Here is a 14,095-nt window from a genome sequence, read left to right as displayed (position 1 = left end):
TTACACTTTAATCATATTTAATATCATTTACAATTATCAGAATTACTAAATTATTCAAAAAACACACCCATTTCTTCAGATTTCTACAATGATGTACTGTGAAGTAAAAGTACTCATGACGCCACCATGAGGTCACATGACCAATGAGGATGTCTGGTTTTATTTATTATGTGAGATCAGGACTGAACTTTCCATGCAGCATTCCAGGAGATCATGGAGGCTTCATCTGCTTTTTGGGTGAGATGTGTGGATCCTGCCTCTGGGGGGCGATGTCTGGAGGCCACTCTGAATGGATGGGAGGAGGTGTGGGATGTGGGCCTGGACAGGATCTCCTCCTTCCTCTGCTCGTACACCTCCTGCTGGATCAGACCCTGCTGGTGCTCCATCTCAGCACGAGCTCTCTGCTGACCACGGAGCTGCTGCTGCTGCTTCATCTGAGCCTTCAGGGCGGCCTGGTACACCTCCGAGGTCTGCTTCAGCCTGAGAGGACCACCAGAGACGTTCAGTCAGTGAGAGGACAGAGACCAGGTGGAGATAATCATGACAATGACGTACCTCCTTTTCTCCTCCTCCTCCATCAGCCTTGTTTCCTCCATCATTTTGGTCAACTCATCTTTTTCTTTGGACAGCTCCACTTGTTTCTGTATGTTGAGGTCCACTGCAACACACACACACACACACACACACACACACACACACACACACACACACACACACACACACACACACACACACACGGAAGCATCTCGTTAGCAGCTCAACATGGAGATGTGAAATATAAGCTGTCGATGCAGATGAATGGATGAATAGGACCAGTCATCCACCTCCTGCTTTTCTTACGTTTGTGTTGGATCTGCAGACTCCGAGCCTCCATCACTTCCTCCATCAGTCGGTTTCTGGCCTCCCTCTGCAGGCGGCTCTGCTCCGCCCGTTTGGTCCAGACTTCCTTCAGCGACTCCTCCATCAGCTGCTCTATCTCCTCCTCCTCCCTCCTCTGCTTCTTCAGCTCCTCAGAGAGATGCTGGTGGTACCTCTGCTGCTCCTCACGCCACTCGGCCTTAACGACAAAGAGCCACCTTAAACCACCTGGTGGAGGTGCGTCCTTTGGGGGAGGGACGTTTCCTCCTTGCATCTGTGATGATGTGTCTGCTCTCTGCTGCTCTCTGCTGGTCACTAACTCGTTTAATCCATTCACTGCAATGACCATTTACTGCGTTTATTTGCAGTGTGGTGAAATATAACAAAGGACATTTGGATCTTTTACTAGTATTTATACACAGGTGCATCATTACCTTCCTCCCGGCTGCTTCCTGTCTCTCGTCCACTTCCTGTTGCAGCAGCGTCTGCAGGACGCTCATGTCCAGCTGCAGCTCGTCCTGCTGCTCTCTGGACAGACGCTTCATCTTCAGACGCAGACCCTGGTCCAGCTGCCTCCTCCGGGTCTGCTGGTCCCGCTGAGCCTGCTGCCGCTCGCGCTGCTCCTGCAGCCGCTGCACCTCCTGCTGCCGCCGCTGAGGACCACAGGGACATGGCAGGTTGGAGCCACAAGAACAGCTGGAGCAGGCCGTCCCTGCCGGAGTCGTCCTGCCACCTTCATCCAGAGAGCAGGCTCATCAGGAGGAAGGGACCAGGAGGACTCTGGTAGGAACCATGAGGACACCTGGAGCAGGTGAAAAGGTGTGAATGTGAGATCAGACGGACCGTAAGCTCCGCCTCCTCGTCTCTCAGCTCCCGATGCTTCTTCCTCTGTTGCTCCGCCTCCTCCATCTGACTCCTGATGTCGTCCAGCTGCTGTTTGCTCCTCTGCCGCCGGTGCTCCTCCCTCTGCGCCTCCTTCTCCTCTTTGGCCCTTCGGTCGGCCTCCCACAGCTCCTCCATCAGCTCCTCCTCCTGTTCCTGCTCCTCCTGCTGCTGCTGCCGGCTCCTCACTTGGGCGGCTCGCTCCTCACACACCTGCTGCTCCGTGCGCCGGCTCTGGACCCCCCGCAGCTCCTCACACTGCTCTCTGATTGGAGGAGGCTTCAGGTAACCTGGATGGGACCACGTACTAGTGCACCTGAGACCACTCACAGGTGAGCTCACCTGAACTGCTGCTCCAGCTTGTCAGAGACCAGCTGGCGGCGCCGCCTCTCTCTCTCCTCTCTCAGCGCTTTAGCTCGTTCTCTCATCTTCGCTTGCCTCTCCAGCGACGTCTCCTTCATCTCCTCCATCTCCTGCTGGAGCTGCTGCTCCTCCGTCTCTAACAGGACACGCAGCCTGGGACAAGAGGAGACAGACAGATGGAGACATAAGAAAGGTGGGGACATAAGAAAGGTCCAGCCCCCCCGAGACAGACCTGGCTCTCCTCTCCTCCACGTGGACCTCCTGCTGGTCCAGAGCAGCCTGGACTCGGCGGTCCACGGCTCCCCTCTGGAAGCGGCGCTGTGAGCTCTGCAGCCAGGAAGTGGTGACGTCACATGACAGCTGGTTCTGAGTGAAGTCTAGGACCTGGTCTCTGAAGGCCTCCTGCTTCTGTCTGTCCAGGATCAGCTGGTGGGCAGGACGCGAGGACGGGAACTTTGCTCTCTGCACGGAATCAGCAAGAGGATTGTTTGACTTATTGAACTGTAAAATAAGAAGTCCGGATTAATGGAGTCTAAATAAATGAGACCAGCGTTATCTCTTAATACTTCATCAATACTGTGGTAAGTTACACAAAAATACTAGTTGATGTTTTTAGGATGTTTAACTTTTTCCCATGAGAGAAAATGGCTTTTGAAGCCAGATGAAACATGAAGAAACACAAATGTTACAAAACCTAATTAAGATGAATGGAATTTTACTAGAATCACGACCATAAAGGACGCAGCGTGTCCATGGCAACGCTTCGTGTGTGATTCATTACAGCGTCAATCAGCAGAATAAAACAAACAGCATTAGCATTAGCATTAGCCTTAGCTTAGCATGAGGGCTAACGCAGGGTCTCACCACAGCCACGGAGTGAGGCGTCGGTCCCGTGAGCTCGCGACATTTCGTTCTTCTTTGACAAAGCAGCATGTTTACAACCACGTATGAATGTGAATATTAATAATCGGTTATGATCGATTCTTCTGCGGAGTTTGACTGCCAGCTGGTTTTAAACACAGCAAAACCCCAGCATTCTGTTACCATGGTGACTGCGGACAGAGGAAGTGACGTAATGGAGAGGCGCCAGTGTCCGCTCCGTTCCGATCCAAAGCACCAAAGGACACATTTCTGTTTGACGGATGTTCCTGACGTTGTTTCCACGTTTAAACACGGGCCTCTGCTTCATAACAACACAACGACCTATAGGCTCTCAGTATGTGTTCAAATATACACTTAAATTATAAAGCTTTCCTTCTTTTTGCTTATTACCCATGAGCCTCTACGCCGGTGTTATGGAGACATCAGCCCTTTGTCAGCACCTGAGACGGCGAGAACGGACGTGAGTTCCCGCGAGAACAGACTCTGGAGACGGACTCCTGACTCACAGGAGAACATCAGCTGACTTGATGACGTCACCACGTCAGCTGGTCTTGCTAATACGTTTTTAATATAGTTCTGACGGTTAAGTTTTATTGAGTATTTTACTATTATCAAGCTTTTGTTTCATTTTTATTTAAATTAAAAAGGTGTCTATATATATATATAATCTGTCATAAAATAATCAGGCAAAATATCTCAGTGGATCAGATCAGAGTTTTTATACAGTCGAACATCTCTTTAAAGCAGATGAGTCCGAATTTAACATCAGGAAGTTGCAGGTCATCCAGGTTTTGATGTCTCCAAGACAATCCTAAAGTCTAACAAGCTGGTCGGTCTCTTCTGGCTTGATTGACAGATACAGTTGAGCATCGTCTGCATAACGATGGAAGTTTATTGTTTTCTGATAACGTCGCCCAAAGGAAGCAAATACAGGGTAAATAGAATCGGTCCAAGCACAGAACCTTGTGGGACTCCGTGACCTGTCCTACGGGGGACTTCCTGCCTGCGTCATTAGCTTTACCTCCACTGCTCCTGTTGCTTAGCAACCTGCTGTGCGACAGTAAAAGCCTTCAAAGCCAAATAAACGATATTACAGAACGTGTCCACGCTGCAGAAGATCAATGTCACCACACACGTGGTTCTCCTTCAGCTTGGTGCTTCCTCCTGCTCCTTAAAACACAACTAAAGGTCGAGTTTAGAGTCACACTCTAAACAAAGTGTCCTAATAACTCACCCATTCGTGTACACAACATTTCAGGCTGCAGTCTTTAACACTTTGATCATTTTTATTGACACTTGATCACTTGCAGCAGAGAAGCCCATAATAATAATAATAATAATAATAATGAAAATCTTATTATTCTAATAATTCACTACAACGATGAGATCAACATATTTTGGTAGAAATCAATAAATACATCCAGAACATCAATACTTCATCAGACCAATCAGGAAACAAAGAGGAGGAGTTACCAATAAATACAAGGTCACTTTTATGCTTTCTGTCATTAATATTTCATATAAAACACATGATACAAATTTACACTCACTGATCTCAGGTCAGTCTGCTCTGGGTTTAAAGGAGCTGAAGCTCGGCTGAACCTGCCAGCAGGGTCCACGACATGCTAACGTAGCTACATGCTAACTTCCTTAAAGGGACACCCCTGTGTTTCACTTTAGTGGCTAAGGTTCACTTCAGTTACATTATGATGCCTTCAGGCTCCACTCAGTGAACATGAGAACATTATGCAGGTAACGCGTTGCCTTCAGGCTCCACTCAGTGAACATGAGAACATTATGCAGGTAACGCGTTGCCTTCAGGCTCCACTCCGTGAACATGAGAACATTATGTAGGTAACGCGTTGCCTTCAGGCTCCACTCAGTGAACATGAGAACATTATGTAGGTAACGCGTTGCCTTCAGGCTCCACTCCGTGAACATGAGAACATTATGTAGGTAACGCGTTGCCTTCAGGCTCCACTCAGTGAACATGAGAACATTATGTAGGTAACGCGTTGCCTTCAGGCTCCACTCAGTGAACATGAGAACATTTTAACGTTTTGATTTTCATGTAAATGATCACATCTAAATTGTAACAAAGTAAAAGTACAACAATATATTTGAAAGGTTTACTGACTTCAGAGCAGTTCACAGTAAAAGTATTTTTGGGGATTGATTTGAATCAGATCAATCTGATTGATCACCATATCTACAGAGAGGGGGGTCAGAAGTTAGTAAAGATTTAAAAAAGATGCATTTTAAAGAGTGATAATTAAAGTGACTAATAGCTAATGAAACACAGGTTGGTCCCTTTGAAGGTCAATTCTTTGCCTCTTTCTGTTTACAAATGTCATTTTATTCATTTAATGGCACATTCAGAACCATTTGAACTCAAAGTGGATAAAAAACTGTAATTTATATGAGGAGACCAGGTAAAGTATGACTAAGAATAAGCGTCATCACTTACTCAAAGTCAAATGATGCTCGCGTTTTACTTTGAAAAGTATTTGTCTAAATTTGTGGTTAAAATGTATCACTTCACTTGTAGCTGATGGAGGAACAAATATATCGTCAATCAATTGCTGCTTTTATTCTGAAAAAGACAAATTATGTCTCAGAAGAAATAAAGGGATCAATCAAGGGAATCTTAAAGATGGAATATGGATATTTTTTCAGAGTAAAACACGATGCTCTAAACTATACGTATATATATATATATATACGTATATATAGTATATATATATATAGCTCAATTTCATCAGTACTCAATAATTCATGCTGTATTTTACATACATATATATGTATTTATATATTTGAGAGCATCATGTTTTACTCTGAATATATATATCTATTTATAGATGAATGAAATAGGGCTGGTTTTCACATTCAGGTCACTACAGAGTGAGATGTTAGTCATGATCAACATGGACCTTTCACACAGTTATTGATCCTAGCAGAGCGTACAGGTAAATAAACAACAGGTGAACAAAGGGACGCCATGCGCTCAGACTCAGGCTGTCATGGGGACGCAGCGTCCTGAACGCTGCTTCCTCGTCTTTACCGTGCAGTCCACTTCCTGTCCACGGCTCCTCCCCCGGGCCCAGGGTCACACGTCGTCAAATATCCGGCTCTGAGACGAGGACATGGACAGGTACCGTCCTCCCGCGTGTCTGAGGCAGAAACACATCCGAGTCAAAGCAACGCGACCCACAGGAGCCTCACGTATCCACAGGGCGCGCTGGGTTCTACCTGCTAGGCTCCGCCTCCACGCCGTCGTCGGTCAGAGCCTCGTTGAAGTCGAGCGGCTCGGCGTCCTGCAGCAGCTCCGTGCGGTCTCTCCCCGAGCGCGAGTACTTGGCTTCTGTTCAACACAGCAGCTCATGTTACGACAACAAGTGGGTTATTATTAAGACTCGTGTCCCGCCCCCCCGGCCCCCCGTGATTGGACAGGCGGGTTTAAAGCGACCGTGGACGCGCCGTCTGACTGACTGTTGCCATGGAGACGACTCACGTCTGGCGTTGGCGGGCGTCACCGTGTCGGAGTAGCTGGTCTCCTTCAGCTCGTGGCTGGTCCGGTTCCTCGCCGCGTGGTCGTCCCTGTGGTTCCCGTAGCGCTCCTTCCACTCCTACACACACATGTGAACATGTATGTGTGCATGTCGTATGCCCCCCCCCCCCCCCCCCAGCTCCTCCACCACTCACCCTGCGCCTGTTCTCTCCGTCTTCAGTCCTCTGGCGCTTCCTCTTCTCTGTGGAAACAAGCACATGAGCGGGTCAGAACCAGCAGGAGGTCACGACCTTCAGCCGCTTCCTGCTCCCTCAGTCCTCACCTCGGCGGATCAGCTCCTTCCCCTCGTCGATCAGGTCGGAGGTCATCTCGCTGTCGCCCACAAACTGCTGGAAGCCCAGGAGGTTCAGGCAGCGGGTCCCCAGACTGAGGAGGGAGGGGATCAGCGGATCAATAACTAATAAACGTATTGATCAACCCGTCGGTGCATTAGAACATCGGTAAAAGGCACTAAAGAACACAAAGATATTCTGTTCACTGAGAGGTCAATAACCTGCCAGCTGATTGGTTAACAAGCTAACCCCAGCTCCTCCCACCAATCAACCCCAAACAGCAGAGAGACCATGTGACCTCCTGTGGAGGGAAAGAGGACCTGAAGTAGGTGGCGATGCAGAGGAGGACGATCAGCATTGGGTAGTAGATGTAGAAGCCGTTAGCGATGAAGGACAGGACTCGCATGGATCCCATGATCTGAAACACAACCCAGCTGTTACTGCTCCTGGAACCAGCACAACCTCCATCTCCTGCTCCACATGTTCTACAGAAGACCCGAGACCCACAGAGGTGTACGCCGTCTGCTCCTTCTGCTGGTGGGAAATGGCCGAGTCCATGTGGATCAAACCCAGGAAGTTGAGACACAGAGGAGGCGTCAGGCGGCAGAACAACCTGCAGGTCAGAGAGGAAGCTTCTGGATGGGGCTCTACAGAAGGTCTCTGAGGAGACCTCAGCACGTCTCATCAGAAGAAAGAATCCTTTCAGAGTTATTATATTCTTAACTGAGTTCATGGTGTTTTATTCTTTCTTAGCTGTATATGTTTATATACTTTATTGAGTGACTTACTCAAGCAGTATTTATACCTTTGTTACGTTTCATTTAGTATTTATGTATCGTACTGAGTTCTAGTCACAGCTCCTTTAGATTCTTCACTAACCTTTTTCAATAAAACAAGAGGAAATTGATGTTTCCAGGTGTCACTCACATGCCGCTGAACTGCAGGCTGTAGGCGTCCGTCTGGTGGTGCGAGGCCAGGTAGTAGTAGTTAAAGACCCGGATCCGGAACACCGTGGAGTAAACGCAGGTGCACAGGAAGAAGATGGTGACGAAGCACGCCATCTGGTGGAGGGGGGTTACTCTCATTAGACACTCTCTCCTTGTCTAACCTCACCTTGCTATGAATTGTGGGTAATCTCCTCAAGTACAGCGTGCAGCGAGGCCGACTGGCATAACGAGGACTCAAAAGGTCTTGGCCTGAGAGGGGGGGCGGGAGCAGTGCATCATGGGAGGCCTCACCTCGATGTACAGGTAGTTGTAGTCTCTCTCAGCCAGCTGGATGAAGACAGCGAACAGAGAGAGGACGGGACGCGTGCTGAAGAAGGTGCACTCGGACCAGACCACGGCCACGCTGAACAGCATCAGGACCACGGACAGCAGCCGGTAGAACCAGCACCTCAGGAGACACTCCCAGAACCACTCTGCACACACAGGGACACACACAGACACACACAGACACACAGAGACACACACAGGGACACACACAGAGACACACAGAGACACACACAGGGACACACACAGAGACACACACAGAGACACACAGAGACACACACAGGGACACACACAGAGACACACACAGACACACACAGACACACACACAGAGACACACACAGAGACACACAGAGACACACACAGGGACACACACAGAGACACACACAGACACACACAGACACACACACAGAGACACACACAGAGACACACAGGGACACACACAGGGACACACACAGAGACACACAGAGACACACAAAGAGACACACAGAGACACACACAGAGACACACACAGGGACACACACAGAGACACACACAGAGACACACAGAGACACACAGAGACACACACAGGGACACACACACACACACACAGAGACACACACAGAGACACACAGAGACACACACAGAGACACACAGAGACACACACAGGGACACACACAGAGACACAGACACACAGAGAGACACACAGACACACACAGAGACACAGAGAGAGACAGACACAGAGACACAGAGAGAGACAGACACAGAGACACACACAGACACACACAGACACACACACAGAGACACACACAGAGACACACAGAGACACACACAGAGACACACACAGACACACACAGACACACACACAGAGACACACACAGAGACACACAGGGACACACACAGGGACACACAGAGACACACACAGGGACACACACAGAGACACACACAGACACACACAGACACACACACAGAGACACACACAGAGACACACAGAGACACACACAGGGACACACACAGAGACACACACAGACACACACAGACACACACACAGAGACACACACAGAGACACACAGGGACACACACAGGGACACACACAGAGACACACAGAGACACACAGAGACACACACAGAGACACACACAGGGACACACACAGAGACACACAGGGACACACACAGAGACACACAGAGACACACAGAGACACACACAGGGACACACACAGAGACACACACAGAGACACACAGAGACACACACAGAGACACACACAGAGACACACACAGGGACACACACAGAGACACACACAGAGACACACAGAGACACACAGAGACACACACAGGGACACACACAGAGACACACACAGAGACACACAGAGACACACACAGAGACACACACAGAGACACACAGGGACACACACAGGGACACACAGAGACACACACAGGGACACACACAGAGACACACACAGAGACACACAGAGACACACACAGGGACACACACAGAGACACACACAGGGACACACACAGGGACACACACAGAGACACACACAGAGACACACACACAGACACACACAGGGACACACACAGAGACACACAGGGACACACACAGGGACACACACAGAGACACACACAGAGACACACACACAGACACACACAGACACACACACAGGGACACACACAGGGACACACACAGACACACACAGAGACACACAGGGACACACACAGAGGACACACACAGACACACAGAGACACACACAGAGACACACAGGGACACACACAGGGACACACACAGAGACACACACAGAGACACACACACAGACACACACAGACACACACACAGGGACACACACAGGGACACACACAGACACACACAGAGACACACAGGGACACACACAGAGGACACACACAGACACACAGAGACACACAGGGACACACACACACACACACAGAGGACGGTAAGGTGTGACCTGCTTCATTCACACGTCTTCCAGCATTTGTAACCACGGTTACGTTGATTAAAGAGATTCTGACAAACGCTTGGTTGGCGCCTCATAAGACGAGGCCCCGCCCCCTAAGACGAGGCCCCGCCCTCTGACTCACCTACGGTCGGCGTGTACAGGTATCTGCTGAACCAGCCGGGGGGGTCGGGGGGGGGGAAGCTGTGGACGAACTGGTGGGTGGTGCTGGTCTCGTTCTTGCCGACGTCCTCCAGGTGCACCGCCTGCTGCAGGAGGATCTGCCACTGGACCCGAGTCCGGTTGTGTCTCTGGACGGCGTAGATCACCTGGACACAGAGAAACAGGTGAGCCCCTGATGTTTCCTGCTTACATGCCTTGTCTTAGGGGCTTATTGCTCTGCAGGTGGTACAGAGCAGGTGTTCATGTTGGACATGCAGCTTAACACCTGGCAGTCCTACGTGAACCTGAAGCTGGAGAGAGGACAACGTCCCGTTTCCCTTCTAAACACGCGAAGCAGCTGCGACCGGATGGACCTCATTTCTCTGTTCATTGGTAGATCTGCTGCTGTGGAGGAGGGGCTTATGCTTCCTCTCACCTGCTTGTGGAGCTTCACCAGGCTCTTCTCGCTGGGGTAAGTGTTCTGTTTGTCATCAAAGTCCTCGTAGTCGTCCATGTTGCGGCCCATCTTCTCCTGGTATTCCACTGGACACTGAGGGGACACGTCAGATCAATCCACAGTCTGTAGACCCCCCGCCCGAGGGGAAGTAGGTCCTCCTACCTTCCGGAGAATGGTATCGATGAACTTCCTCAGCGGGTGGTTGTACTTGATGGACTCGCTGACCTTTCTCACCTCCTGCAACAAACCAGACGTCAGAGAGAGAAACACAGCTGACTCGCACCTTCATTTTTGCGAGCTCCTCGCTGACCTCCATGACGTCCTCCAGGTTCTCCTCCGCATCCGCCTTCTCCGTCATCAGCTTGGAGGCCTTGAAGTAGGTCTTGATGAGCAGGTGTCCGTGTCTGGAGGCGTTCCAGTAGGACCGGGGGATCTCCACCAGGCCGTAGCCCAGCAGCAGCACCAGCAGGAACAGGCCCCAGGTGTTGGCCGCCGTGATCCCGATGGTCTGCAGCTCGTACCTGAGACACAGCAGGGGGCAGAACCTTGTGAGACGGTGTCCTCCTGTGGGACGAGTCCACTTGGTGAAGCTGTGAGGTCTCACACTCACTGATGATTAAGTTAAATGGAGGATTCCAAGCTTTTAAGACTTAACTCACAAAGAGCTGGAACTACAGGCACAAAGAAAGCTCAAAGGACCTGCAGCTTCTTCTCCAACAGAGACGACGACCAGTGTGAGCTACACCCCATCAAGCTGTCTAGACATGAGGACGTCCTGAGGACATCTGACCCCATGACGAAACCACGAAGACGCACAGGGACTCCATGAGGACGCCATGGGGACGATGGTGTCCACTCACCAGGACAGGTGCCAATTGGGATGAACGGCCACGTAGATGAGCAGCGAGCCGAAGATCAGCAGGTAGGTCCCGTAGTAAATGGCGTTCTCTATCAGAGCCGTTTTGATTTTCCCGGTGATGGAGAAGCCTCCTGAGCGAGCGTAGGACTGCATGAAGGGAAGCAGCAGCCTGGAGACAGAGGACACAGTATGAAACACACGTACATGAAGACATGCCTTTCTGAAACGTTAATGATACAGACCACGTGAGACACTGGGACGTCCAGTACACCACCCTCCAGAACACGGGCATGATGCCATCTGGGATGTAGCTCCATGGCTTGTAGCAGGGCTTCAGTTTGCTCCTGCAGAGGAGGAGGAGGAGGAGGACAGGTATGAGCAGTTCAAGAGCTCCCGGCGTCCTTTCTCAACCACCTCACTTCATGAGGAGTTAATAAAACACGGAGCCAATGCAGGAAAATAAATAGGAACACTATTTAAATAATGCCAATGCAATTGTGGGACAGTTCCTTTGGTAAAGGACGGTGCAGTGGTTCCTTTGCTAAAGGAGCTAAGTAAGGAAGCATTGAAGCTCCTTTTCCTTATCATTAGAAAATTCCAACAGCTGTTGTCATGGCGCCACTTCCACTACTTCACTTCCTTTCACTCAGTGAGGAACCTTCTTAAGAACATTTGACAGCTCCGATGCAGCCTTGGTCCAAAGGAGCTAATACAGGCGCACTGCAGCTCCTTTGCACTTGGGAGACGGGGCTCGTGTACAATGCTGTAAAACTGGTTCTTTGGAGGCGTTGTCTGTACTTTCATTTAGAACACAAACATTTAGAGGTTAACTGCTCCAGAGATGCTTCCTTTTTAAGGGGAACAGACAAAAACCCACCGGATCTTTGTTCCTCTGATGGACGTAGAAACATGAACTCAACCCCCCCTGAGGGTCCGATGTCCCTCTGAAGCTGGAGACCCCAACACTCACCTCTCAGTTGGCGTGACGGAGGTGTTAGCCGGCGTGTCATTGGCTGGGGAGGGGCCCTCGTGGTCTATCTTGCACTGCTTGTAGATGGTCTGTGAGGACAGAGGGACACGGGATCACGTGTTGCCGTGGGCCCGGGGCGCACAGGTCCACGCACGGTACTCACGGTGCTGACGTCCAGTGGCAGGATGAAGACGATGAGGAAGCACAGGTACCAGGCCAGCAGCGTGCCGAACAGCACCATGCGCTGCTGCTTCCTGAAGTCTCCATACCGGTGCAGCAGGAACAGCGCCAGGAAGAACACCACCACGATCTCGATGCCCAGAGCGGCTCCGCTCATCGCGCCCAGTCCTCTCCGGGCCCGGCCCACACCTGCAGGAGGGTCCAGGTGATGGAGACTTTACAGCATGCATCCAATGGAGAGCTTCCTGCACGCGGGAGGCGCATGGCAGAGGAAACATGCAGGCGTCCCACTAATCGGCATCACGTGAACTTATTTCAACACCCACCCAAGTATTGCCATCAAACCACAGCAAAGGGTTTATTTGGGCTTCAGTCTGCAGGATTTACTCATGTCGAGCTGCTGTTGTTATGTGAAGATATCTCATCCATTTAATCACAAATATGAATCCTCTTAATCTAAAGTGATGGTGATGATGATATGAGACATACTGCTCTTCCTCCAGTACATGATCGTTAGTGCTTCAATAATGAAGAGGGACTCAGAGGCAGAGGGACCTGTGAACTAGGAGATTCCTGGTGTGTGTGTGTGTGTGTGTGTGTGTGTGTGTGTGGGGGGGGGGGGGGTGTGTGTGTAACAGTGCTTTGTACTGCAGTAGAGGAGATGAGTACTTCCGGTGTACCGCACACTGTAATAATAATAATAACAATAAACAGCTGCTCTCTGTTGTTGTCAGACCGACTCACTGCTGAACAACTAGCAGCCTAACAGTCACAGGTTAACGCATTCAAATATCAACTAAAAACACCGCTACATGTACAGATGTTACAGACATCGCTAGCTAGCTAGTCAGCTGTTCTCTGCCCACTCCAACTGACCCACAGCAGCTAGCCAGCTAAGCTAACATGACAGCTAGCCAGCTAGCTGGCTTGTGTGGCAAAACTAAACGACAACAGCCGCCACGAAGACTCTTACCGTGATGTATGTGATTCTACACCGCTCAGGTGGAATCAGAACCTTCGGTAAACTCTCCGTGCGGCAACGTTTTTATTCTCCGCGATGTTTTAACGTGAAAAGCATCTCTTTCCCGATGGATGAATCGCCGTCGCTGCATACACCAGTCACATCCGGGTATTCTATCCAGGAGGAATTCAGAGGCGAGGACGATGACGTCATCCAAAACCAATCGGTAAAGCAACGCATGCGCAGTAGTTCATTTCTACTTCAGGGTTTATTATTTCCCCCCTACAGGATGGAAAATGACATTATTACAATCACAGTTAATATTGTTAACTCACACATAGACTACATAGATATATCGTATATATAGAATATACTAGATAATACTAGTATCTGTAACAGGCGAAATACTAGAATAAACACATTATCATTGGGTTTGTTTTTTTACACATGTTATCCTTGGTTTTTGTTCACTGTAGAGAGGGGGGGCAG

The 14,095-nt window shown here is 49.9% G+C and overlaps 2 protein-coding genes across 3 annotated transcripts; both read right to left on the bottom strand.

Moving 5' to 3' along the window:
- Nucleotides 1–127: 127 nt before the first annotated feature.
- cfap53 (cilia and flagella associated protein 53) lies at nucleotides 128–3,391 on the bottom strand. Of its 2 annotated transcripts, none has more exons than XM_037485619.2 (8): nucleotides 3,148–3,391; nucleotides 2,336–2,565; nucleotides 2,083–2,256; nucleotides 1,702–2,005; nucleotides 1,293–1,511; nucleotides 841–1,057; nucleotides 556–658; nucleotides 128–480 (listed from the first exon to the last, which is right to left on the bottom strand). In XM_037485619.2, the coding sequence occupies exons 1-8, from the start codon at nucleotides 3,148–3,150 to the stop codon at nucleotides 177–179; spliced, it is 1,554 nt and encodes a 517-aa protein (XP_037341516.2). In that variant the 5' UTR covers nucleotides 3,151–3,391; the 3' UTR covers nucleotides 128–176. The 2 variants fall into 2 exon arrangements, with proteins under 2 accessions (XP_037341516.2, XP_037341515.2); XM_037485618.2 differs by having other exon boundaries at nucleotides 2,968–3,390.
- A 298-nt stretch (nucleotides 3,392–3,689) lies between these two features.
- On the bottom strand, nucleotides 3,690–13,793 carry lmbrd2b (LMBR1 domain containing 2b). Its single transcript, XM_037483951.2, has 18 exons — nucleotides 13,619–13,793; nucleotides 12,629–12,834; nucleotides 12,466–12,554; nucleotides 11,738–11,839; nucleotides 11,497–11,664; nucleotides 10,947–11,157; nucleotides 10,799–10,873; nucleotides 10,616–10,729; nucleotides 10,163–10,346; nucleotides 8,064–8,245; nucleotides 7,753–7,886; nucleotides 7,333–7,438; nucleotides 7,146–7,243; nucleotides 6,816–6,919; nucleotides 6,688–6,734; nucleotides 6,497–6,611; nucleotides 6,235–6,346; nucleotides 3,690–6,155 (listed from the first exon to the last, which is right to left on the bottom strand). The coding sequence occupies exons 2-18, from the start codon at nucleotides 12,800–12,802 to the stop codon at nucleotides 6,092–6,094; spliced, it is 2,079 nt and encodes a 692-aa protein (XP_037339848.2). The 5' UTR covers nucleotides 12,803–12,834; nucleotides 13,619–13,793; the 3' UTR covers nucleotides 3,690–6,091.
- Nucleotides 13,794–14,095: the final 302 nt, after the last annotated feature.

Source organism: Pungitius pungitius, chromosome 18, assembly GCF_949316345.1.
Source record: "Pungitius pungitius chromosome 18, fPunPun2.1, whole genome shotgun sequence".
Taxonomy (NCBI): domain Eukaryota; kingdom Metazoa; phylum Chordata; class Actinopteri; order Perciformes; family Gasterosteidae; genus Pungitius; species Pungitius pungitius.
The sequence above is the reverse complement of the archived record's forward strand: the minus strand, read 5'-3'. Positions and strand labels throughout refer to the sequence as shown.